Below are 23,282 nucleotides of genomic sequence, written 5' to 3' on the forward strand. Positions count from 1 at the left end.
GGATTTCAGCAGGTAACTTCACAAATCCCCAACACCGGTGAACGTCCAGGGCAGAGACAGTCAGAGTGGACTCCAACAAATTCCTGGGTGTTCACCTCAACATTAAACTGGACTGGTCAGACCACAGCAAGACAGTCTACAAGAAGGGCCAGAGCAGACATATCTGCTCAGGAGACTGAGGTCTTGGGGTGCAGGGGCCACTCCTGAAGACTTCCTATGACTCTGTGGTGGCCTCAGCCATTTTCTATTCATCATCCACTCAGCTCTGTGAAACTCCTGTGTACATATCTTTTTGTGTTTCTCACATTTTTCTATTATATTGTACATATGTGTCTTTCTTAAATGTATATTTCAGTTATATTTAATTTATATCTTATTTATGTCTATCTGTTCTAAATGTATATTTAAATTATATTTAGTTTTTCTATGTATGGTTGGACTTTGTAAAATTTTCACATTTCCATTCTATTTATATTTCTTTTCTCTGTCCTGCTGGAACACTGGAATTTCCCCCTGTGGGATAAATAAAGGACTTTCAATTCAGTTCAATTAAAGTCCAGATGACTCCACCTGAAATGAGACTCCTGACAGAAACACCAAGCCTTCAGTCAAAGGAGCTCATCACACAGCGTTGCCACAGCAATGTCAGGAAAATCTGACAATCTGGAAACGCTGCTTGAGGATCCACACAGCCCCCGATGTGTTTAGACAACAAATGAAGTTATTTCAGTTTGACTAAAGAACACACCATAAAAGAATGAAAGAATGGGTGAAGAGCAAGAAAGATTTACTTGTTATGATTCACATGCTGATTTTAAAAATTGGACATAAAACTAGTAATAAGAATACTGGCTAACAGTAGTAACATCATGTCATTACATAAGACTTGGTCATATAAACTTGTATATTGTTTATACTTTTTTGAGTTTTGGGTTTTGTTTGCATCAACACAATGTTTTTTTGTATATTGTATAAAAAGATGCAAATAAAATTGTCTTCTGGTGCACTAACATGCTCATTGCTTCATGGAATCTTTTTTTGTTCTTTTCATTTAGCTATTTTAGAGTTTTGGCCTATGAAGACCTGTGCTGTTCCAGGGGGGATTTTACGGTTTCAGAGTGTTCCTGAACGCCTCGGTGGGCTTCAATTCTTCGGGGGCGTGGCCTGTTTGAATTGACCCCGCCCCGGAAGTTTAAGTTAAAGACAAACAGACAACCCTTCAAAACAAATCGTTTAGCGATCTGAAACAGCTGTGTTCATCTCATTCTTTGTTCAGTAAGCCCCAATAAAGTTGACTAATGTTGAGCTGGATTGATGGTAGCTAATTCAGTGAAAAGGGTTCTGTGTCTCTAAGTTTAATCAATAAGCAAGTAAGTAGTTTTTCTTTCTTTGTTTGCATTTAAATGAACTCATTAAGGCAGCTTCAGAGAACTTTCAATGAACACCTGTTTTAAATGTGGTTAAAATGACCATCTTACTACCTCTGGAACCAGTAGTTTACTATTTTCTGGAAATTGGCTCAGTGTCCTCACATTTGGATTGTGGACACCACACACCTTCACCGGTGGTTTATTCAACTTAGGCCACATTTATGACAGCATTTTCAATTACAATGCAAACTTTTGGTCCATTTTGTTTACATGACGGTGGTGGCCAGAGCCACTGACAGGAACAACTTTTTGAAAATGGCCCCCGAAGTGAAACTTTTTAACAGCGCTCTCATTCCATCATCTTGTAAACGGGTTCAAAATGCAACTTTTGAAAACACTCCGTCTGCATGTAGACTACTCATGTGCACCACAGCCATAGTTCTTCTGCACATTCAGGAATAGATGGACAATAATGACAATGGCAACCTCCTAAGAGACTGCAAAACATGATTAGTTTCACAGTTGAGAATCAGCTGAACTAGCAATCCAATGTGGCTGTCTGTCCATGAATGTGTGTGACATCGCCATTGCTTTTATTTATAGCATATTATTCTTTACAGACGTGTGGTTTCATCACAAAAGCAACCAACAGCATCTACGAGTGGCATTGCATGAAAACTACTTATTTTACAATCCACAATGTTTCTGCAATTTCAGTGTGAGCAGATCACATTTTCAAAACGTTTCTATGTAAATTAGGAAATATTTACAAACAAAACCACAACAACGAGGGTGAACAAGTACATTGCATGGTTTGAAATATTTAAATCGAAAAATTGTTCAAAACATCGTTTTCTTAAATATGTTAATATTCCAGGATCGTGTTTTGTTGTTGTTGTTGTTGTTGTTGTTTGTTTTTTTTCATGGCTGGACGGGAGCTGCTCCAGTGTAAACTCTGGGATGTGCTTTTACTGTGAAGGGGACCGGAAGTGGAGGCGCTGACTGTACAGAGCAGGACGCTGCACCGGGAGTTGCTCCGCCTGTGAGCTCCCACTGTTGTTCCAAAGAGAGGCGACGACGAACTCATTTCTTCACTGAATGGAGACGAAGCTCCGAACCTAGACCGGGAGGTCCCGTCTGGAGGGACACGGAGGAGGACCGGGGCAGCGGAGGCGCTGCGGAGGAGGAGCCGGAGGACGCCGCGGGAGAAGAAAGGAGGAGGACTGAGAGAGAGAGAGAAAAAACGGATCCCCCAAAATGCTGCAGATTTGATTGAAAGGTAAGAGAAAGCCCCGGATCGATAGTCTCTGGCCTCAGCGGGCTGGAGCTGCGGTGAGCGGCGGGGCCACCGCCGCAGTCTGCTGCCGCTCGATGTAGGTCATTGTGTCTGTGGGCCGAGCCGAACCCAGCCGAACAGAGCCGAACCCAGCCGAACAGAGCCGAGCCGGGCCGAACAGAGCCGAGCCGGGCCGAGCCGTCCTGCAGCCGCAGCCAGACCGCAGGCTGAGGAGGAGGAGGAGGAGGAGGAGGAGGAAGGTGAAGCCGTGCTGCAGGACAGACTCGCTGCTGCTGCAGTCAGATCATCATTAATCAGCTCACCAATGATCACGGAAATACACGAGCACGTGTGCAGCTGATGAGTGCCACTGTGGAGCAGAGTTTGGCTTCACTGATGTGTAATTTAAAATCTGACCGCGAAACAGAGAAATAAGGCCAAAGACAAACAATGAGACACTTTCCAGAGGAGTGAAAACTGAGCTCATGTGCTCCATCAGGACGGTGTGGGTGTGGTCTGTTCTGTTCACATCTCCAGCATGGAGCAACAAGCCCAAACTACCACACACACACACACACACACACACACACACACACACACACACACACACACTGAACCGTTCTGGGCTTTCTTGCAAAACATGTGGGATCACTTAAGAGTGATTTGACCACAGCTGCACGTTCCCAAGCAGATTAGAGCTCAGATTTGGAAAACCACATTTAGTTTTTAGTTTTTACGTGTTACACATATACCTTCAAGGCTGCTTTATTGCATATAAATGTGTCATTACAAAGCAGGGTTTGCCTGAGGGACTTTCTTTTGGGCTGTCATGCTGGATCTGCTCGGTGTTGTGAGATGTCATGTAAAGTGTTTGGAAGATTTATGATGCTTTGTTGGCAAAGTGTTGTATATACCTTTTTACAATAACTGATCGTTTTCACATTAAATGGTGCCACATTTGTCAGGGAAATACATGTGTGGGATAATCAGCAGAGTTGAGTGTGTGGGGTGTGTCCTTGAAATGTTTTGCTCCAGATCTTCTCTGCCAGTGCCAAACAGCTTTTCTTAGCTCCGGGTTAAATTTATGGCCAAGAAGCATCGTTCTAACAGCCACGAGTTAATCTACCAAACTGAGATTTCTTCACTTTTTGTGGATATTCTACATTGAGTTGATGCTACTTTTTCAATTAAAATCTCATTAAGTGCTTTAAAAAGAACTAAACCACAAGTTACATGGCTGGAAATGCTGCTCACAGCAGCATAAAGCTGCTCGTGTGATAAAGACAGACGCCTGCACAGGAGTGGAAAAAGGGGTGGAGGTCGTTTTTATGTGGTTGTAACACTGAGTTTACAGGTTTATCACGATATGTATATATAAAACAATAACTAATATGCGTGGTGCAGAGTGGCGGCGGACGCAGCGCAGATGTTCGAGCAGCCAGTGAGCTGACAGAAAAGCCAAACGACTGCTTCGCCGGCTGACGGTAAACCGGCGGCTGAGCCGAACGCGAAGCCAAGAGTCTGAATCTGCTGGGAGCAGCGCCAGCTCGGAGAAAAGCCCGACGGAAAATCTCTGCTGTAATATTTGAGATGAGGTTTCCAGGGCGGCTCTTCTGCTGCAGACACTGTCATTAGATGTCTCTACCACCTGTGATTATGACTTCGACGCTGGTCTGCGAGGCCCCTGCACTGTTCGCCTCTTTAAACCACGCTGATGCTTGATGGTCATGACGTGCATGAGGCTGTTGTGGATTTATGGATCCGTTCATGGAGCTTTCCCTCCGTCTGTGAACCAGTTTCACCGTTGTAATTGGCCTCTGGGGCGGTGGGTCATTATCTAAGACTGTCCCAGTTCCTGTGGTGGTGGACTCGTTTGTGACCCGGAACAACGTCTCCGCCGAGGAACTCGCCTCTATTTGCTCGATTTGTGTAACACTCGCTGCGTATTATCTTGACAAGCGGACCAAACAAGGTCAGGGTGTGCACTTTGTTCGCCTCCTTGACATCAGAAACAGTGTTGGAACGGAGAGGGGTTGATTACGATGGGATTTTAAGACGCCTGTTTAAAAATGTCTTGTTTTTTTCCTCATTTTTAAAGGTGCGTTTGGTCACAGATGTCTAACGTAACCATGGAGGCTACCGCCATCCTGCCCGTCCTCAAAAAGAAGCTGGCTTTCCTCTCAGGTAAAGCTCGTGCTCACGTGTGTGTTGATGTTCTCGCAGTTCCTGTATGGGTGGAGTAATCGGATTACTTCCTGTTTTTCAGGGGGCAAAGACCGGCGCAGCGGTCTGATCCTGACCATCCCTCTGAGCTCAGATCAGACCAGCATGGAGGAGCTCAGCGCCACGCTGGACTACCTGCTGAGCATCCCGAGGTGCACACACACACACACACACACACACACACACACACACACACACACACACACACACACGAGGACTGGATGCTTGTATTTTGGCTCCAGCAGAGCTTAAAGGATGAGTTCACTGTCGTTACAGCTCCGGTCTTTACTGTACTGGCTCTAACGTGACCCCCCCCCCCGCCATGAGATTTACTGATTTCCAGCTCATCGTGACGGCGGGCAGCTTGACAGATGATTTGGGCTCTAATCTGTGTGTGCTGGAGGGAGCGTTCACTCCTGGCCTGTTTTGATTCATATTGCATGAAATACATGAGCATGCCGGTTACAGCAGGTTCACTAAGGAACGGTCTACCAGTCAGTTTTGAGAGGATTAAAGGAAACTCAGTGCTTCACAGGTTGACCAGGGTGGTAAAATCGACGTAAAGGAGTAAAGCCCTGGAGATCAAAATGTGAGATTAAATAATCTTTGCTGCGTTTTTCAGCCCCTCCAGTCTCTGTATCTCCTCCTCTGCTGTAATATTTGTAAAATGCATTTTGAGTGATCTGCAGCTTGAATCCAGTGAACAGTTAAAGTCAGATGGAGAGGAGCTCATTCAGATGAGTTCAGCTGCTTTTCTGTTGCTGTTCTTAAACAATCTCTCTAACTCTGATCAGACCATGGCCAAGGCTGCGCTGCCTCTCCCAGTCCTGATTTCACTCGGATCAGGCTAATCTGGTAAAAGAGAGAGGTGAATATGTCCGAGGGGCTTCTCTGGACAGGTTTCCAGCCCATCGCAGGGGAAAACCTTTATTTCCCAATCTTTCCGAATAAAAAAACTCAGTTTTTACAGTTTTTTCCCCCTCGCCCTCTCTCTCTCTCTCCTGTTGGAAACAGAGGAGGCCTCATTGGGTAATATTTGGCGGTGTGCTGAGTTTTAAACTAATGTCAGGGCTGGACCGTTAATCGCAGCTCGGTTTTCCTGCTGCGGGTTTCTATTGATCGTCAGAACCGTCTCTTACATCCACACCTAACGGGGATAAACAGACTCATCTGAATTTCAAATCCATGGTTTGTTTTTGTTTTCTCAGAGGTGTTTGTTTTTTTGGCTTGAGTCATCAGATTTTTTTGTGTTTAGCCCTGAGCTGAGAAAGTTTGGAAACTGCTGAATAGCGCGAAGAGAAAAGAGCAGGAGAGAACAAACGGCCTGAAACCACCGATCACAAGCTCTTAGTGAGATCTGCTGGAGCTCGATGCCGCTCCGCTGTTCCACAGTTTGTAAAAATGTCACGAAGTGTAGGAAAAAAGCGGCTGAATAAGTGTAACTTTTTACGGCTGGACATTGAAGTGTGTTGCGACTAGATGGAGGCGAGCGGCGTTCCCTCCCGGGGTTAAAGGTACCGAGCTGTGGAACGTTCTCGTGACGGCGCTGCGTATCAGTTGTCAGAAAACAACTTTATCAGCTCAGCTGATGCTGCCGTTGATGCTCTTAACGGCAATTTCCCGTGTCGGAAATAATCGGCCGCGCACACGCTCGCTGAATGTTACTGCAGTTACTCAGTCACTCTGTAATCAGCACCGCGTGCGTGTGTGTGTGTGTGTTAATAACTACTCTCTCTCTCTCTCTCTCACTCTCACTTTCTCTCTCAGTGAGAAGTGTAAGGCTCGAGGTTTCACTGTTATCGTGGACGGGCGGAAGTCTCAGTGGAACACAGTGAAGACTGTGGTGCTCATGTTGCAGGTACAAACACATCAAACACATTAGCCCCCCCACCCACACACACACACACACACACACACACACACACACACACACACACACACACACCCCTTTAATCGCATTAGCCTGTCTGACTTTCTAAAAGCGCCGCCGCTCTTTCAGAACGTGATCCCAGCTGAGGTGTCGCTGGTCTGCGTGGTGAAGCCCGATGAATTCTGGGACAAGAAGGTCACACACTTCTGCTTCTGGAAGGAGAAGGACCGTCTGGGCTTCGAGGTGAGCCAAACGTGGGGGAGAGATGAGAGAGCAGAGAGAGTTCTCACACACACACACACACACACACACACACACACACACGCTCACACACACTCGATTTGTCTTGTTACTTGATATCAAACGGAGAATGAGCCCGTCATTAGCTGGTCTGAGTGCTGCTGGAAACCTGATGCAGGATCAATGGAGTGTGTGTGAGTGTGTGTTTGCGGCCGGCCTCCTCCTCTATTACAACAGATGGTTTTACTGACAGATCAGTCGTCGCTGTGACCCACATTTCTGCAGCCATTGTTGGCTCTATTGTGGTTACCGTGGTAACGGCAGCAGGTCGGTGGGTCTGCGTCAGTGTGTAAGTTGCTGCAAAAAGCTAATGAGCCTCAGTCCGTGTCGAGACGGCTTCACGTTCGTCGGTTGTGTCTTTATTTGTTCACTGTTGGAAAGGCTCCTTGACGGTGCGTTCAGGGACACTCCGACATTTCACTAGTCGGGTTATGAACTCCAACACTTCGAAATTCAGGAATGACAGAGCTGTTGTTTTTATTTTTTGCATGAGTGGTTATCTTAGCTAGCGCTCACACACACACACACACACACACACACACAGGCAGAGCTGCTGAAGGGGAGATTCCAGTGACGGTGCCGAAATGCGACTCATCTGAACTATGGCGTGTGTTTGTGGATGACACAGCGGGGTGTGCTCCGCACAGCTGCTCCGAAGTCTGACCTGACATTTAAATAAACACAAACTCACACTGAGCCGAGTCCAATTTCTGCTGCAGCATCTGCTGCAGCGACAACTGGCAGACACACACACCACCAGCTGCTCCTCCCCGTGTTTATTTGCGAAGCCTCCCTCCCCATGAAGACGCACTTCAGAGGCTCTTACGGCGGGTTGTTGCAAGAGTTATGAGACATTTACGCAAAAAGGCGACGAGTGTGTGAGAATCAAAGCAGAGTGTTTCTTCTTCATGAACTCGGGCGTTGGTAGAAACCTCCTGTCAGCTGGAGGCCTGCTGGAACACTCGGCGCTTTATCTCCATATTTAGAAACTGCTCGGAGAAGCTGAAGAGTTTTGTGTCTCCTGATCTGAGAGTTCTGAAGTCAAACAAAAACAGTGACGCTGAATATGCAACCTGTGAGCCAAGAAATGTGCATGTTTCTAAACTTGTGTTTAAAAAGTCGATAAAACCTCCCTGAACATGTGACTTGGAGCAGTTTGTGGCTCCTCAGTGCTTCATAGACCTGGGCTTTTAGTTCTCTACTTATAACAAACAAGCTAAAGCTTCCAAATATTTTGAATCTTGTAAATGGGACAATCCTGACTTTTAGTAAGAAAAAAATAAAGTCTTTAATCTGTTGAAGGGAAAAAGATGAAGAAATTAAACTATGCTGTGAACTCTCTAATACCGAAATGTTGAAACTACAGTAAAAGCTGTGAGAGGCTCTGTAACTGCTCTGCTGTGTGTCACTGTGCCTTTCAGGTGATTCTGGTTTCGGCCAATAAGCTCACTCGCTACATCGAGCCCAGTCAGCTGACCGACGACTTTGGAGGGAGTCTGGACTACGATCACAGCGACTGGCTCAGCAAGAGACTGGTAGCTCGTCCTCCACCAATTGAGAGTTTTGCTGCTTTCATAGCGGCTGCAAAACTGAGTTTTTGTGTGTTTTAGGTTTTTGAGAAGTTCACGAAGGAGTCGACGTCGCTGCTGGACGAGCTGTCCATCATCAATGACGGGGACAAGAGCAACTCCATGGACAAGGAGAAGTACGCTCTCACACACACACACACACACACACACACACACACACACACACACACACACACCGGCTGTCGTTCTGAGAGGTTTGTCTTCCTGTCTCTTGCAGGTCGGCGGACTGCGGCCTCCTGCCGTCCTTTGACCCCGAGACGGTTCTGCAGACAGGTCCTTCTCCTTCCCTCACATCCCCACTCACTCGTGGCCACATCTGTCCTGAAGTCATGTGATTTTGGGATTTATTTTCCCCCTCGCTCTAAATACAGTTTTGCCAAAAGCAGAAAAACATAAAACAGTCATATTGGTGCAAAAACGAAACGGTTTCGAATATAAAACGATTGTCCAGGTCACAAGGTCGCAGTGGGGACAAACAGTTTTCATTACACATCCAGCTTCTGTTTCTGAAGCCGCTCCATCCTGATTTTCCAAAGTTTCGCTTTATTTAAAAACAGTTTTTAGGAAAGCTTCAGGGAGGAACCTCACAGAAATGACAAAACACGATATTTTAATGTTTAAAAGCTTCAAAGAGCAGTGGGCGGCATTAGTGAACAGATTTGAAAGTGAAAGCTGCGAGTCGCTGGTGTGTCGAGCCGTTCAGGTTTTTAAAATCCTCTTTAAATGCTTCAGTGTTTATTGTTCGCCGCAGCGGAAAAAGCGCATCACTGCTGACCTGAGGAGCCATCACAAAACACCGAAAATAATTAGAATAATATTAAAATTAAAACGGCTCTGTCAGGCGATGATCCTGCCTGCTGTTTCTCGTCCTTATTGAGGAGTAACTTATTTCATCCATAAAAAAAACCAAACTTGGATCTCTGTCCTGTAATGAATGATGAGCTGCGATGCGTTTTCAGGTCGGGTGAGCAGCACGGCGAGAAAACATATCTCCATAATGAAGCCCAGACGGGACGGTTGACTGAACAATTGTCTCCTTGTCCTCAAGACAGAAAACATTCTGATACAAGGAGAATTAATAGAGCATGTGTAAAACCATCGAACAGTGACTGGAGCGTGGACCAGAGCTGCTGTGGAGGAAGGAGCGAGGCCAGGGAGGCTGCAGAAACACTCGGTTCGTTCATTACCTGCTGTGTCAGTGGGGCTGCGGTCCGGAGACGTTCCCGTACCGTGCACACAGGCAGAACATGCAGACTCCACACAGGGAATGTGGTCTTTGTAGAAGTTACCCATGAATCCACTGTGCTCTCTCCTGAAAGGACCAGTCGGCCAATAATTAATTCATTGCGAGACGAAGCAGGATCTTCTGTCAAAACAGGTTGTTTATTATTCTGAACAGTGTTTCACTGCTCCATTTTTATACGCTTATTAATGCCTTTAATTTGTAAATCAAACTTTCTTGACAGTGAGTTTTATTCTGACAGCTGAACAAAGGTCCGCTTGTGACACAGCTCCAGTTAAATTCCCGTCGTGTTTCACTGGAAGCCTGAAGCCAAACCACAGATCTGCTGATATGCAGTACGACTCCTCCTCCTGCCCGACGCTGCAGCAGTGCAGAGAAAATCCCCATCATTCAGTGCAGGAATCGGCGTCGTTCACTTCCATCTGTTCACGTCCTTCTGCCCTTTTTCTAGTTTTACCTCGATTTTCACTATAGTGCAGAACTACGTCTCCTTAAAGGTGCTGTAGGCAGGATTCGGCATCTCCGCCATCTTGCTTAGGGTTACCTAAGCAAGATGGCGATTTGACCCATCTAAGATGGCGATTTGAAACCCAGCACAGCCAATCCTGTCCTGTTTTCTCTGACATCACGCCCTTACGCAAGTTAAGCCCCTCCCACAAGAACGTGCGATGAACGCCCCTCGACCAATCACGGTCAGAGCCTCAGGGGCTCTTCTGATTGGTCAAAGATACCTGGAGCTGTCGAGATTCCTTTTCAGCTCAGAACAGAGACAGATGGAAAAGCTGCGCCCTCGCGGTAGTGCAATTATGCTACACTCCTGAAGGATTAGCAATGGATACTCTAACATTTAATCCAAAGAAAACACAGAAAAATTAGCATTGACTAGCAAAATCCTGCCTACAGCACCTTTAATTCCCGTCCATATTGAAGGAGCATGAATCTTATAATTGGAGTCAAAAAGACATTTGGTAGTTTGCTGATATTTGTGTTTTGCTTGATCAATTATTGATCCAACAAGCAAGCCTGGTTTTCCTGTTCCAGTCTGGGCGGAAAGAGCTGCATCCTGGTTATTATTTCATATCATCCGTGCATTTACTTCCCCGAGCAATCAATGGCCTCTGCATTAATTATTCATTCTGCTTTGTGTGTGTGTCTCTGTGTGAGTGTGTTTGTGGTACATATCGGAGATCGAGATAAACATCCAAATTTAGTTTCCTCAATTAAGCTCGCATGCAAACTGAGGAAAGAATGGACTCGAACCCACAACCCTCTGGCTGTGCAGCCTGAAGCTTTATGTCTGCATGTTTTCTAACGTGTGTGTGTGTGTGTGTCTGTGTGTGCTTTCTGTCTGCGCTCTGTTGAAAGGTGGCACACAGATGAAGGTGTGTGTGTGTGTGTGTGTGTGTGTGTGTGTGTGTGGAGTGCTCTGAGCAGCCTCTTGTCTGCGTGCTGGCCGGGGGTGAAAGGCGTGTTTGTGTGCGGTGCCACCCTCCTCCCTCCACCGGCGCTCTTCCTGCCGTAGCGACCGTGTGGACAAACAGCCGCGCGTTGTTGCTTCAGTCGCTCCGTTTGTCTGGACCGTTCTCCCGCCGAACCGCCCCTCTGGTGTTTGTGTCTGCAGGTCACGAGCTGCTGTCGGAGCTGCAGCAGCGCCGCTTCAACGGCTCGGAGGGGGGCGGAGGCGGCGGCCCGGGAGGTGAGCGAGCGCCTCAGAGTTCACACCCAGTGTTCTGTGTGTACAGTAGTTGACCTCTGAACTCCTGAACGCACCGGTTCGACCTTTCCGGAGGGCAATGGAGGCTCTGTCTGAGTGGGAGCGCTGAGATGAGCGAGAAATAAAACCGATCGATACGACTCTGTTCAGCATCATTCATGCAGGTTAATGTAGTTGGAGGAGCTTCATGGACAGTTTAGTCAGTGGAGACGTGAAACAGCCTGAAGGAGCCGTTTTCAGTGGAACAGAGGTTCAAACAGCCAGTGTAAAAATCTGACAGACTCCTCCAGTCAGTTGATCATATTTAATGGTTGTGATTTCTCCCTGGTGCGCCCTGGACCGTGAACCCTCTCGTGTGTGTGTGTGTGTGTGTGTGTGTGTGTGGCCCGGGTCCAGGTCCCGCCTGGTGCCCCATGGAGGAGGAGCTGCTGGCTCAGCCGCAGGTGATGAAGCTGCTGGACTCGCTCAGAGAGCAGTACACCAGGTACCAGGAGCTGTGCAGGCAGCGGAACAAACGCACCCAGCTGGACGAGATCCACACCAAGGTCATGCAGGTAACACACACACACACACACACACACTCTCTCTCTCTCTCTCTCTCTCTCTCTCTCTCTCTCTCTCTCTCTCTCTCTCTCTCTCTCTCTCACTCTCTCACTCTCTCACTCTCTCACTCACTCACTCACGCTTTGGTTTTAATCCCAGCCATAACTCCTACTTCCCTGGTTTCATCGTCAGTCTCGCCGTTATCACAGCCCGACCATAAACCATGAAACTTCATTTCCCAAATCCAGACCTCTATTTCTTTTACTATGATAACATGAACCCCATTAAGAGGTTAGACAGCTGTCACCAAATGCTGCCTACTATGAGCTCTCAAGAACAGGTCCGTCTACCTTCCAGACGATTGATTTTCATTTTGATTTGGAAAAATAAAAATAGGAAATGCGCCGTTCTCCATCTTGATGTTGGTTTCTAGTTGGAAAATAGGAAATCGAAAAATTTAATATGAGCCTTTATTTGATTTTCCATTATGTTTTTATTTAATATAAGTTTTAAATCCGACTGTAATTCAGTTTCTCAGACTTGCTTTGCTGGAAAACCAGGAGGATGTTCTACAGCGTTTTCTGTCTGCATCAAACCAGAAAACAGAAAGCGGCTCATTTCTGGTTTTTGGTTTTCCCATATCAGAGTACAAATGGAGTGGCTGGTCGGTACATGGACCCACTAGCTATTAATTAACAAATTAAAATAGAGGCAGGATGGATGTGGAGCCACATTCAGGCTCCCACTAGTTTGATACAACAAGGCCAAACACATTGAGGACACACACCATCTGGAGCTTGCAGATCCTGAAGGTCTCTGATAAACAGGCTGTGATGTTATTTGTGATCATATCCTGGAGCCGTTGAGGTGGACTTCAGGAGCGGCGGGCTGAGCGCTCGCTGGTGTCTGGCTGGTAGCAGATGGTCGGCGGCCTCCTTTCAGCTGGTCTCAGTTAAAGAGCTTCGGGGCGAAGCGAGTCTTCCTCACCGATCTCCACGTCTGTCCAGGCTGTCGGAGGTCGTGGCTCCGGACATTTAAACTCATCCTTCACGCGCTCACACTCCACTCTCTGTCCACCCTCTTTAGTCTATTCAGCATCTTTGACCTTCGACCCCTCAGAGTCGGGGCGGGCGGGCGGGGGGGCTTCGTGAACGAGGAGACTCGCTTGGTTATCGCAGTTCAGACAGCCGCGGGGCTGACGGGCAACACACCAGCTTCTTGGAGATGAGCCGGCCGTTACCATGGTAACTGGAACATGTCAGTCGCTAGCCTGGAGGATTTTGGGGGGGGGGGCAGCCTAGTTCTGGATCGAACTCTTAGTGTGTGTATGTGTGTGATCTTTAAGGCATCAGTGACCTGATAAATACAATGAGGCCATGATCCTTATATACACACACACACACACACACACACACACACACACACACACAGTCAGATAATGCTGTACCCTTCCGTGAAACAGCCAGCAGTAGAATGAAGTCCTGGGGTGAAATGCGGAGGCTGCCGTGAGGCGCCGTCCTCCTCGGCGGTGGCGGCGTTCTGGAGGGCCGTCCTGAAACGACACTTGACGCTGCTCTTCTGGAACAGGCTGCCTTTGTTACCGGCCGGGATGTGGAGTTTGAAAGATGTGGGCTCCACCACACAGAGAGTGATTGTGAAGGGACATATAGAGACGTGCATGATGGGAAATGGTGTGTTCAATGTTCTTGGTATTTCACACACGCCTCCTTTTCTTCGGCTGCTGCACTGATTCTATAAATGTTTCTTTTTCCATTCCTCTACTTCACTTCTTCCAAACTTTAACTCCTGCTCTGTGGCTTTTTTTCCACTTAGCTTCAAACTTGTATTTTATCAGACTTCTGACCTCTGTTGGAGAAAGTAGAGCGTAGGAGCCCCCTGCTGGCGCCTCTGCCACACTGCAGGTCAGACGGAGAAGTCAGTACTCTGAAAACGCTCCTCATTTCTCACCTCTGACAGTTTGATGTGTAACAAGAGGAGGACCGGAGTATTGGGTAGTAAACAGTGATTTCTGAATGAGCGGTTAGGCTTTACCCCGCTTGAGCTCATCGCCTGCAGGTATTATCTGCACTCTGATCCTGAGCCGAAGAAAATGACGGCAAAGATCCGTTTATGGATCATGATCCACTGTGGAAGGAGATAAGACGACCATCCTCAGGCCATTTACCAACATCTTCCTTTAACTACAGTTAAGACTAACTGTCTGAGATAGTTAATCCTCCTCTGTTAAAGGTCACTGAAGACATTTCACTGGTCTAAACTAAGACTGTTTTTGTTCATGCTGGCATTTTCAACACTGGGCAAACAGATGTGAAGAGAAAGCCTGCTGGACAACGAGTGTTACTTAAAGTCTGTGATATAACTTCTATCCTCTGAGTGCAGCCTGTTAAAAATAAAGGAAGTCCTTTTAGAGCTTTTTGCTCCGTGCTGCTTTCAGGGATTAATCCAGTCATCCTTAATTTTACACATTTCCACCAATGGCCCTAGTACATCACATACACCAGGGTTTGGTTTTACTTAACCAGCTGATGAGTGTGTGTGTGTGTGTGTGTGTGTGTGTGTGTGTGTGTGTGTGTGTGTGTGTGTGTGTGTGTGTGTGTGTGTGTGTGTGTGTGTGTGTGTGTGTGTGTGTGTGTCCACACAATAAACCTGTTTCTCCTTTCCTCAGGTGGTCACCTGGCTGCAGGGTCCCGGTTCAGAGCTCCTGAAAACTCATCAGGCCATCGGAGACTCGATGCGAGCGGCGCAGGCCCTGCAGCAGAAACACGAGGAGATCGAGAGCCAGCACAGTGTAATGAGACACACACACACACACACACACACACACACACACACCTTGTGACAAACCCACAAATCAGATTTGGAGTTAAAAACAGATTTGAGTGCAGTCTGACCTTTGGCTCTGCATCCAGCAGCATCACCAGCAAATGGTGAGCGTAAACCTGACTTTGTCTCTGTGCATGTGCAGGAGTGGTTTGCAGTCTACGTGGAGCTGAACCAGCAGATTGCTGCCTTGCTCAGTGCCGGGGAGGAGGAGGAGGTGGTGGAGCTGAAGGCGCTGCAGCAGCAGCTGAGCGACGTCTGCTACAGACAGGCGGCTCAGCTGGAGGGACGCCAGAACGTCCTGCAGGCGGCGCAGGGCTTCCACAGCACGACGCAGGAGGTAACACACACACACACACACACACACACACACACACACAGTATCAGCTGTTGTGAGAAGGGCTGTTTATTTCAAAGTTATAAAATGTACGTTTTGCTTTTCTTGCTTCACTACCATTACACAGATTTAAACATTTAATTGTTTATTAATTGCATCAAAATATTCTGTACATATGTGCAGTAGTTTTCACCACATTCCATGGGACTTTTTGTTCCTCTATAAATCTGAATAAAGCCTAATTCTGCTATGTAAACACCTGAAAACTTTATTCGGAATTAAGTTTAAATCTGAATAGACCAGCTGGTTTATTCTCCTATGGAAGCAGAATGTTATGCTAATTAGGCGCGACTTTATTCCTGACGTTCTGCGCATGCTCCGTCGTGACGACGCAATTTTCCAAGATGGCGGCCCGCGGTCTGCGTTTCGACTACAATTGAGACGATTTATTTAACGGCACTTTTAGAAGAATTGGATACAATGAAACGAGCGGATCGACGGGCGTTTAACAGTGCACATGTTTTCAAAGCTGTAACGTCAAAGTTAATCGAGAAAGAAAGACGAGAAAAATGCTGTTTACTTCCGGGAGACGTCATACGTCACGGCCGCCCCGTCCAATCAGAACGCTGCACAGACCGCGGCGCGAGAGAGGTTTTAATTCTTCGTTTTTCCCACGTAAACACGACGCTCATGAATATAATTCTGAATTAATTAATTCTGAATAAACCGATTCCGAATTAAAAACACCATGTAGCCACACTTATTTACAAATAAGCTCCGAGTAGTGCTCAGTAGTGACATTGAGCTGAAGAAAGAGGGTCTGAGGACTCAGGAGGAGGGCTGAAAGTCACAGCTTCTTCAAGACTGTTTTTAAACAATGTTTAGGGCGCAAAGAGGGAAAGGCGACAACAGCTCTTTCAAATCCGATGGATTTTTATTTATTTGACCACATCTTTGCCAATCAACTGTTGAGCAGAAGATATATTGGAAATATATGTAACATTAGGAGGTGACTGCACTTAAATACAAGAAAATCTTTGGAAAATAAGAAATTAATTCCTCTTTAACACATAAAAGGTGAAAAGAACAAGATTAAAATCATTAAAGTCAACTTACCAAACACCTAATGTGTGTCTGAGCTTCATTCAGACACAGACATTCCGTTTGAGGTTTTTACGACACCATTAAAAGCATGAAATGCTTTGTGTGTGCAGTTGTCCCAGCAGCTGGACGGTTTACTGGGCATGCTCTGCGCCGACGTGGCTCCGGCTGACGGAGCGTCCATCCAGCAAAACCTCAAGCTGCTGGAGGAGAAGCTGCAGGCTGTCGGTACGTCTTCCCGCTGATTCACGCCGTCTGATTCGCCCGCTGTGTCCGTGACGCTAACGGCCCGGCGCCGCTGTTCAGAGGCAGGCCTGGGCTCCCTGCGTCAGAAGGGGGCGCTGCTGCTGGAGCAGATGTGCAGCCAGCCGTGGACCCCGGAGGAGACGGAGAGTCCGCCCGGAGAGCAGCAGGACAACGTCCAGCAGATTCAGTCTGTGATGGAGGAGATGCAGCTGCGCAAGCAGAGGTGCGGCCGCTGTCACCGCTCCGCCGGCCGGACTGGATGTGAAAGAAAAAAGAGTTTTGTTTGGTGCTGAAAGTGAGTCACTGAAATTGTGTCAATGAGCTGTGTGTGCGTGTGTGTGTGTGTGTGTTGCAGGTGTGAGGATATGGTGGATGTCAGGAGGCTGAAGATGCTGCAAATGGTCCAACTGTTCAAGTGTGAAGAGGATGCTTTACAGGTCAGAGATACACACACAAAGACACACACATTAACGTGCACAGTGCAGTGACAGTGCAGAGTGTGTGTGTTCAGGCGGTGGAGTGGCTCGGCGAGCTGCTGGACGCTCTGTTGAAGACTCACGTCAGACTGGGGGACGACTCTCAGGAGACCAGGACCATGCTGGACAAACACAGGAAGTTTGTGGACGTGGCTCAGGTGAGAAGATTAGACTTACTGTTGAAGTAACAACACAAACAAAATACAGCTGGATTCGAAAGGAAGAAATCAAAGAGGCCATTAAATTTAAAAAAAAAAAGGGCTTTTAATTTGAAGTTCTGAAGCAGGCAGCGTTTGCGTCCTCCTGTCGTTCCCTCAGAGCACCTACGACTACGGCCGGCAGCTGCTGCAGGCCACCGTGGTGCTCTGCCAGTCGCTGCGCTGCACCACCCGCTCGTCTGGAGACACCCTGCCCAGGCTCAACCGGGTGTGGAAGCAGTTCAGCGTCAGCGCCGAGGAGCGGCAGCAGAGACTGGAGCTGGCTCTCAACTTCCACGGCGGCGCCGAGCGGGTGAGGCGGGGCGGCCGCCCCGGGGCGACGGCGTCGGGTGTAGTTTGACGCCCGCTGAGCCTGTCGCCGCTTTGTCTCAGGTGCTGCAGCTGGAATGTGTGGAGGTGGAGTCTCTGGACGAAGTCGACTCTTCGGGGAAAACCCTCCTGGACAGACTGACCACGCCCATCATCTTCCCCGACGGGTACAAACAAACATACTGAGCTCTTCTGAAGTCAGGAGAGCAGAGCAGCAGAGCGGTGAATCCTGCTCATCAGATTCCATCTGAATCTTCTCTTTCCTTCTGCTCCCCATCAGGAGTGAGCAGTACTTCGGGAGTCCCAGTGACACGGCGGCGGCGGCGGAGGGCGTGAGAGAGCGCCTCCTGCTGGTCGAGGAGCGGCGGCTGCAGCTGCAGGAGGCGAGGCTTCACGATGACGAGGAGGAGGAGGAGGAGGAGGGGGGAGGGGTGCTCAACGGGCAGGACGGGCGGCTGGATGTAATCGGAGAGGAACTGAGCGAGAAAGAGGAGCCGGACGAAGGAGAGGAGGAGGAGGAGGAGAAGCAGGACGAAGACTTGGAGACGGCGACGCAGGACCGCTAATCCACCGCGAGTCTCTGGAAACCGAGCGGCCTTAATGAAGCTCGACGGCGAAGGGCTGCTGATGATTCCCCACCGCGGCCCCCAGCCTGCTGACGCCCCGCAGGAGCAGCTTCCTTTCCTCCTGCCAGCTTTTCTTTCCAAGGCGACGACGACAAACAACAAAAACAAACGACATTTCACATCAGCCTCAGCGCTTCACTTTTCCTGTGAGAGGATGAACACGTTGGAGGTTTCAGTACAATCTGTGACGGATCGTTGACTGAGCTCTTGATGATGATCGGCAGGAAAATGAACCTAATGTGCATCTTAAACCACCTCCTCCTCCTCCTCCTCCTCCTCCTCCTCCTCCTCCTCTTTCTCTTTCTCGCAGAGCTCTCGTTGCGTTTACTCGACCTCTTGATCCCGCTCCCGTATACTTCCTGCATATTTTTTACTGAATCCTGACTGTAACCTTCAGCTTCTCGTCTCCGGGGTGTGAACGTGAACAAACCCAGCTGAATCTGCTTCATCAGCGGCGAGCTTCAGGAAGTCACGAGGAAACGGCGCTCAGGCAGCTTCAGGTCTTCTTGTTCTTGCACAGTACAGATGGTACCTTTTTTTTTTTTTTTTTTTTGTACAATGTTAAATAGAGAACATGGGAACATCCGGTACTTCTGAATGCTTTATCCGTGCAGGCAAGGCGGTGGCGTTTATATCAGACATTTGAATTTCGAAGTGCTTCACTCACACAAGAACTTTGTGGCAAAAAAAAAACAAACAAAAAGACGTTAAATCTTTTGCTTTAAAAAGAATTTTAAAAAAGCAGGTCAGAGATTAAACCATATAAGCTAACTCACACATGAAAGTTATGATGCAGTTAAAAACATTAGCTTAGTAAAAGCAGCAGTAAACAGGAGGTGAGAAAGATCCTGCAGTTAAAGCTTCTTCCAGTGGTTGAAGAAGAGGTTTGTGTTTAAGGTGGAACATTTCAGAGCTTTTTCAGAGTAAACAGACGTTGTTCAGGATTCCAGCTGCTCTCCAGCTGCTCCAGGCGTCGATGTGCTGAAGTAACTTCTCCGCTTAAGAGCAAGTCAGTCTAAAGCCTGAGGACGGCGCTCTACAGTCTGAGAGCGCAGCGGCTCTGATTCAGCCTCAGCAGCGCTTCTGTCTTTCTTTTCCTCCCAGAACTCCGGCCTTATTTGAAATGGTGAATCAGTTAAAGATTTTATTGAAAATGTACACGAGTGAAGAAGCAAAGCAAGAGTAATGAAGTAGTTTGAGTTTTTGTTTTCTTAATACAAATGAGTTTTTAATTCCGTTAGAATGAAAGCTGTTCTGAGTGGATGTTTCCTGTTGAACTGTGTTTGGTGCCGAGGGTCAGCTCTGTTGTAACTGAAACATCTTTTAAAGACGCCAAATCTCCGACGATGAAGAAACTTCTCTCTCTCTGGTCCGCACCTGCAGGATCTGGACTAAACCCACCGGTTCAGTGTCCAGAAGAACTGAGACTTTCGGTCATTCATGGACGCAGTGACAGCAACACTGCTTCTTTTTCTATTTATTTTTTACTGTTTTCAAGCAAGCGGTTGTGTAATTGTTGATTTTGACCATTAACTGCTGCTGTCAGTGAACCTGCTAAAACGCTGCGCCGTTGCCTTCTGTCCTCTCCCATCCAGTGACTTGTACCGTTACATCAGTGAGATGCCATTCTCAAAATAAAGAAGCATTTGAAGTTACTGTTTTGGCCTCTTTCCTTAAGTTTTTACACTTAGAGTGACATTTTAACATACATTTTCTTCATATTTATTAACTGATCACCTCCAGTTCAGTGGCAGAGGAGGGAGATGGCTGGAGCAGCTCATCACAGAAGTTACGATTAATTCTCGACGGAACCTTCCAGCACTGCATTGTTTGTGCTAAAATATACAGAAATGTAATACTTCATCTATCACATCTGCATTAATCGTCACATCATCACATCCCTCAGCTGGTGAACCAGGCCCGCCTGGAGCTGCACGTCTCAAACAGAGCGAGACGCTGTTTGTTACACTAAACATGATTGATTCGGCTCACACGACTCACGCAGATTTTACTTTCTGCAAATTCAAATCCTCATTTGGGTCCAACAAAACAATGATTGTGTTTCCACATGAAGTGAAGTGCAGCCAGTATCAGGATCAGTTTTAGTGTTTTACTGCTTCTTCAACAGATCAATACGACACCTTACATGCAGACATACATAAATATACACGTAACAAAATGGCGCCCGAACAGAATAATTCACTTTCAGAAATGTTATTTCTCTACTTTAGAATGATTCTACATTAGTTTTATGTCCTTCAGCTGTGACACACATTTACAACGTTTAATGAAGCGTTCATTCTTTTTCTTTTGAAGACAGAAGGTTCTGAGCGGATTCCTCGAAGAGGCGATGGAGCCGTGCTGCAAGGCTGATGGCAGTTCTTCAACTACAAAAAAATCAGTGAGCAGGAAAGGTCACCGACGCATCTCTTTGTCCAGAAGATCTTTGGCCTCATTGATCTTTGCAGCAAGAAACGGTGATCCACCTGCAACACAACAACACCCAGGCTGGAGTCTCATTCAGTGATTCACAGAACCCAAAACATGTTTTCAAACTCATTTATCATAATGGTAAAACACAGAGGAGATCATGTTAAAGGGTTTAAACAGAAACATCCACCTAAAGGGTCACTGTTTGGATTGAGCTGTGCTCCCCGGTATGTACTAAACATAACAGCGTCAAACCAGAACAGAGTGAAATGTACCTTTATCCGGATGGTTCAGGACCATGATCCGCCTGTGGGCCTCCCGTACCTTGGCTTTAGTGCTGACAGGGCTGCGAATAGCACAAAACACGCATCCATGAAAAGCATCTTGATTTCCAGCTTTCTTTTCAGAGTTGCACATGAAAAATTAAGACTTGTGTGAGAAAAAAAAAAAAAAAAAAAAAAAAACAGAAAGGGAAAGAAAGTCGTGTAACTCAATTTGTTACCTGATGCCCAGGATGAGGCTGGCCTCTCGTCTGGACATCTTCTGCTCAAAACCTCCTTTGTAATATGCTGAAAATGCCTGAAGAGGCAGAGGTTCACAATTAGAAATAGGGGTTTTTCTACTGTAATCCTAATAACTGGATGTATTTGTGAAACAATGAGTTTCTTTTCATATCTCAGTTAAAGTGGCTTTTTATTTTAAGATAAAAGCTCATTCAAAGCTGCTGTTAACATTTTGGAGCCAAAAAACTAAATTTATTTGTATGCTCACTAACAGGTGTATAGGATACACATTCTCAATGCCGGCTGAACAGAACTGGATGTAAACGCTACGGCAGATGTTCAGGAGCTTCACTGTTTACTCACTGATGTGGGCATCTTCTTCACAGTGTCAGAGAAGACCTGTCCCAGAGGTTTCCATAGCTGGAATGCATATCGCCCTGCAAGAGCCAAACACAGGCATGTAAGACTGGCAACTAACAAATAAACAAAACCTGAGCTACAAAAAGCTGCTGAATATACAGAAAACCGTTAGTAGTGAGTGAAATGAGAGCCATAGTAAAAGTGTAAGAGCCAGTGCTCTCTCTCACTCATTATTAGATTGAAAAATCAATTTCTTTGGCTCTCTTTTTCATCTATTCTAATAAGACCCTGCTTGTCAACTCATCCTTACTTTGCCTCTCTGTTGTCTTTGACTGACGATAACATTACCGAGTCCAGTCCAGATAACATTATTTAAGATGTGTAAGAATAATGAATCAATTGATGCTTACCTGCAAAACCTGCAGCAGCAACACCGAGACCAACAGCAATCAGAGCTCCTCCCTGTTGAAAAAAATAAACTTAAACTGTCTCACCAGATTACAAACCACTGCAATGCAGTGATGTGAAGCTTTAAGGATTTATTCTGTGATTCTCTGTGAAAATACACGCAAACAATGGAAACTTCATCATTCACTTATGGCATTTACATTATTTCTGGATACAGTTGTTCTACAAATCCATAGTTTTATTTTCGTCATTATCTATTTAAAAGTTTGGATTTTAAAGTAAACTAGTGAAACTTCAAAACATTTAAAGGGAGAAGAGTGAAAAAGGCCCATCTGACAGTTCAGGGTTGGTGTCTGTCATATTTAGAGCATTATCATAAAGAAATACGGGAATGTTTGAACAAATATACATTCCGCTCCATCATGTGTTACTACAGTGAGTAGAGAGGTGATGTTCTGGGTTCGGGGTGATTAATAACACTGACATCTGGCTGGCTGCCTCCTGAAGGCAGCATGTGATACAAGACCCTGCCTCCATCAGCGGTCATTCACGTCAGCGAACACGAGTTTCTGCAGCTCGGTTCTTTCTGAGAAGCTCCAGGAACCTCCTCAAAGCCGCGCCCGATACTCACAAATCTCCTGTCGATCTCTGCGTCGCTGCGAACGTTTGTTTTCGGGCAATATTCGGCGTATCGCATCATATCTCCTCCATCCGCGGTCACTCCGCCGGCGTCCGCCATGTTTTCTGTGACGTCACCACGCACGGACGCACGCTGGGACGTCGTTCTTCTTCTTCAGTTTACAGCAGGCGGCACCGCAGACGTCATGTGCGGAGACGCCACATTTCACATACAATCAATGGTGTCTGATTTTCCAGGAAAACAGCTTAATAAAGCAACATTGCTCTTGGAAACAGTTTTGTTGCTTATCTGCACGCACGCTTATTGTCACGGTTTCAGCATTCAGAGTGAGGACTACATTCTGTGAACTTCTGTGTTCATGGAGGCCAAACACATTTGGTCAATTGTGCATCTGTTGCATGAAGGAGGAGGCATACTTGATTTGGACAAATTTAACGATAAATGTAATCTAAATTGTACTATTAGAGAATATAAATAAGATGACAAAATATTCCAAAAGAGTTTATTAATTCGATTATGAATAATTCAGACAAGAGTCTAGTGCCAAAATCACCACATTTAGATATCAACTGTGTAGATTTTTTGCAGTAATAATTCATTTCTCAGATATTATTTTGTCAGCTCAATTTACTGTGGAACAAAAAAGAAGATAAACTTCA

General features: G+C 46.6%; 2 protein-coding genes across 2 annotated transcripts; one reads left to right on the forward strand and one right to left on the reverse strand.

The window, feature by feature from the left end:
• Positions 1-2,390: 2,390 nt before the first annotated feature.
• sestd1 (SEC14 and spectrin domains 1) lies at positions 2,391-18,361 on the forward strand. The gene is made up of 19 exons (XM_030112128.1): positions 2,391-2,649; positions 4,745-4,830; positions 4,913-5,021; positions 6,637-6,727; positions 6,869-6,982; positions 8,461-8,574; positions 8,650-8,744; positions 8,846-8,901; positions 11,493-11,567; positions 11,982-12,139; positions 14,815-14,937; positions 15,115-15,309; positions 16,521-16,635; positions 16,714-16,876; positions 17,009-17,090; positions 17,165-17,287; positions 17,448-17,639; positions 17,720-17,823; positions 17,937-18,361. Exons 2-19 carry the CDS (start codon positions 4,761-4,763, stop codon positions 18,220-18,222), a joined length of 2,265 nt encoding a protein of 754 aa, XP_029967988.1. The 5' UTR covers positions 2,391-2,649; positions 4,745-4,760; the 3' UTR covers positions 18,223-18,361.
• A 2,011-nt stretch (positions 18,362-20,372) lies between these two features.
• On the reverse strand, positions 20,373-22,760 carry dnajc15 (DnaJ (Hsp40) homolog, subfamily C, member 15). The gene is made up of 6 exons (XM_030112129.1): positions 22,615-22,760; positions 21,986-22,037; positions 21,579-21,652; positions 21,215-21,291; positions 20,988-21,058; positions 20,373-20,768 (listed from the first exon to the last, which is right to left on the reverse strand). Exons 1-6 carry the CDS (start codon positions 22,720-22,722, stop codon positions 20,698-20,700), a joined length of 453 nt encoding a protein of 150 aa, XP_029967989.1. The 5' UTR covers positions 22,723-22,760; the 3' UTR covers positions 20,373-20,697.
• Positions 22,761-23,282: the final 522 nt, after the last annotated feature.

This window comes from Salarias fasciatus, chromosome 16 (assembly GCF_902148845.1).
Source record: "Salarias fasciatus chromosome 16, fSalaFa1.1, whole genome shotgun sequence".
Taxonomy (NCBI): Eukaryota; Metazoa; Chordata; class Actinopteri; order Blenniiformes; family Blenniidae; genus Salarias; species Salarias fasciatus.

Coding starts and splice junctions, on each gene's coding strand:
- dnajc15 (XM_030112129.1), bottom strand. CDS start 22,722: ATGGCGGACGCCGGCGGAGTGACCGCGGATGGAGGAGATATGATGCGA. Junction 21,653..21,985: donor TGCTGCTGCAGGTTTTGCAG/GTAAGCATCAAT, acceptor TGGCTCTTGCAG/GGCGATATGCATTCCAGCTA. Junction 21,059..21,214: donor AGCCTCATCCTGGGCATCAG/GTAACAAATTGA, acceptor TGCTATTCGCAG/CCCTGTCAGCACTAAAGCCA.
- sestd1 (XM_030112128.1), top strand. CDS start 4,761: ATGTCTAACGTAACCATGGAGGCTACCGCCATCCTGCCCGTCCTCAAA. Junction 12,140..14,814: donor TCCACACCAAGGTCATGCAG/GTAACACACACA, acceptor TCCTTTCCTCAG/GTGGTCACCTGGCTGCAGGG. Junction 16,636..16,713: donor GGAGAAGCTGCAGGCTGTCG/GTACGTCTTCCC, acceptor GCCGCTGTTCAG/AGGCAGGCCTGGGCTCCCTG.